This window comes from Chaetura pelagica, unplaced genomic scaffold, assembly GCF_000747805.2.
Source record: "Chaetura pelagica isolate M959 unplaced genomic scaffold, ChaPel_1.0 scaffold1780, whole genome shotgun sequence".
Classification (NCBI taxonomy): domain Eukaryota; kingdom Metazoa; phylum Chordata; class Aves; order Apodiformes; family Apodidae; genus Chaetura; species Chaetura pelagica.
In genome coordinates this window covers 18,513-19,322 of record NW_009951695.1, presented here as the reverse complement: position 1 = coordinate 19,322, position 810 = coordinate 18,513, and the positions used below count along the sequence as shown (strand labels likewise).

The following is an 810-nucleotide window of genomic DNA, read 5'->3' as shown; positions in this document are numbered from 1 at the left end:
CTTTTTGTGTGATTTCCCCCCCCCCCTGCAGAGGGTCCACCTGGACATCCAGGTAGGGGAACACACCAATAATTACCCCGAAATCGCCGCCAAGGATAAACTCACCGAGTTGCAGCTCCGGGCTCGGCAGCTCCTGGATCAAGTGGAACAAATCCAGAAGGAACAGAACTACCAGAGGGGGAAGAAGGAAGGAGGAAGCTCCTCTGGGTGCTTTGGGGGGGGGGGGTTTAACCCTTTGTTTCCCTCACCACCCCCCACGCCGGGGTCTGTACCCGCAGTACCGGGAGGAGCGGTTCCGGATGACGAGTGAGAGCACCAACCAGAGGGTGCTCTGGTGGTCCATAGCCCAGACCATCATCCTCATCCTCACCGGGATTTGGCAGATGAGGCATCTCAAGAGCTTCTTCGAGGCCAAAAAGCTGGTGTAGTCGTTTTGTTCCCAAAATGGAATGAAATCCTTTCCACCCCCCCTGCCTTTCGTGTCAGGGCTTGTGTGGTACCAGTGGGGATGGGATCCCAGCACCCTGAGGGGTTACAGGGGGGTGTGGGTGCCTTCCTGACCTCGCAAAACAAGGGAGTGTCCTGCCCCCATGTGGATTTTGGTGGGAAAATAAAGGTTTTTGGGGGTCCAAACGGGGCTCGCTGGTGGTTTGGAGAGGGGTGGGAGGCTCTGGCGCCGCCCCCGGGTGGGAAGGGAGGGGCTCAAGGGATCCGGCTGCTTCTCCAGGGTGTGTTCAGCCCGTTCCCACCCCACAAAATGATGCCAGGAAGGGGGAACCCAGGCGTTCGGGGCTGCCCCCCTCCCCCCCC

The 810-nt window shown here is 59.6% G+C and overlaps 1 protein-coding gene across 1 annotated transcript; it reads left to right on the top strand.

The window, feature by feature from the left end:
- Positions 1 to 31: 31 nt before the first annotated feature.
- LOC104397264 (transmembrane emp24 domain-containing protein 4) lies at positions 32 to 428 on the top strand (the record flags this gene model as incomplete). Its single annotated transcript, XM_010007252.1, has 2 exons — positions 32 to 177; positions 278 to 428. Coding segments are annotated over 2 exons (297 nt in total), but the record flags the coding sequence as incomplete, so codon positions are not given.
- Positions 429 to 810: the final 382 nt, after the last annotated feature.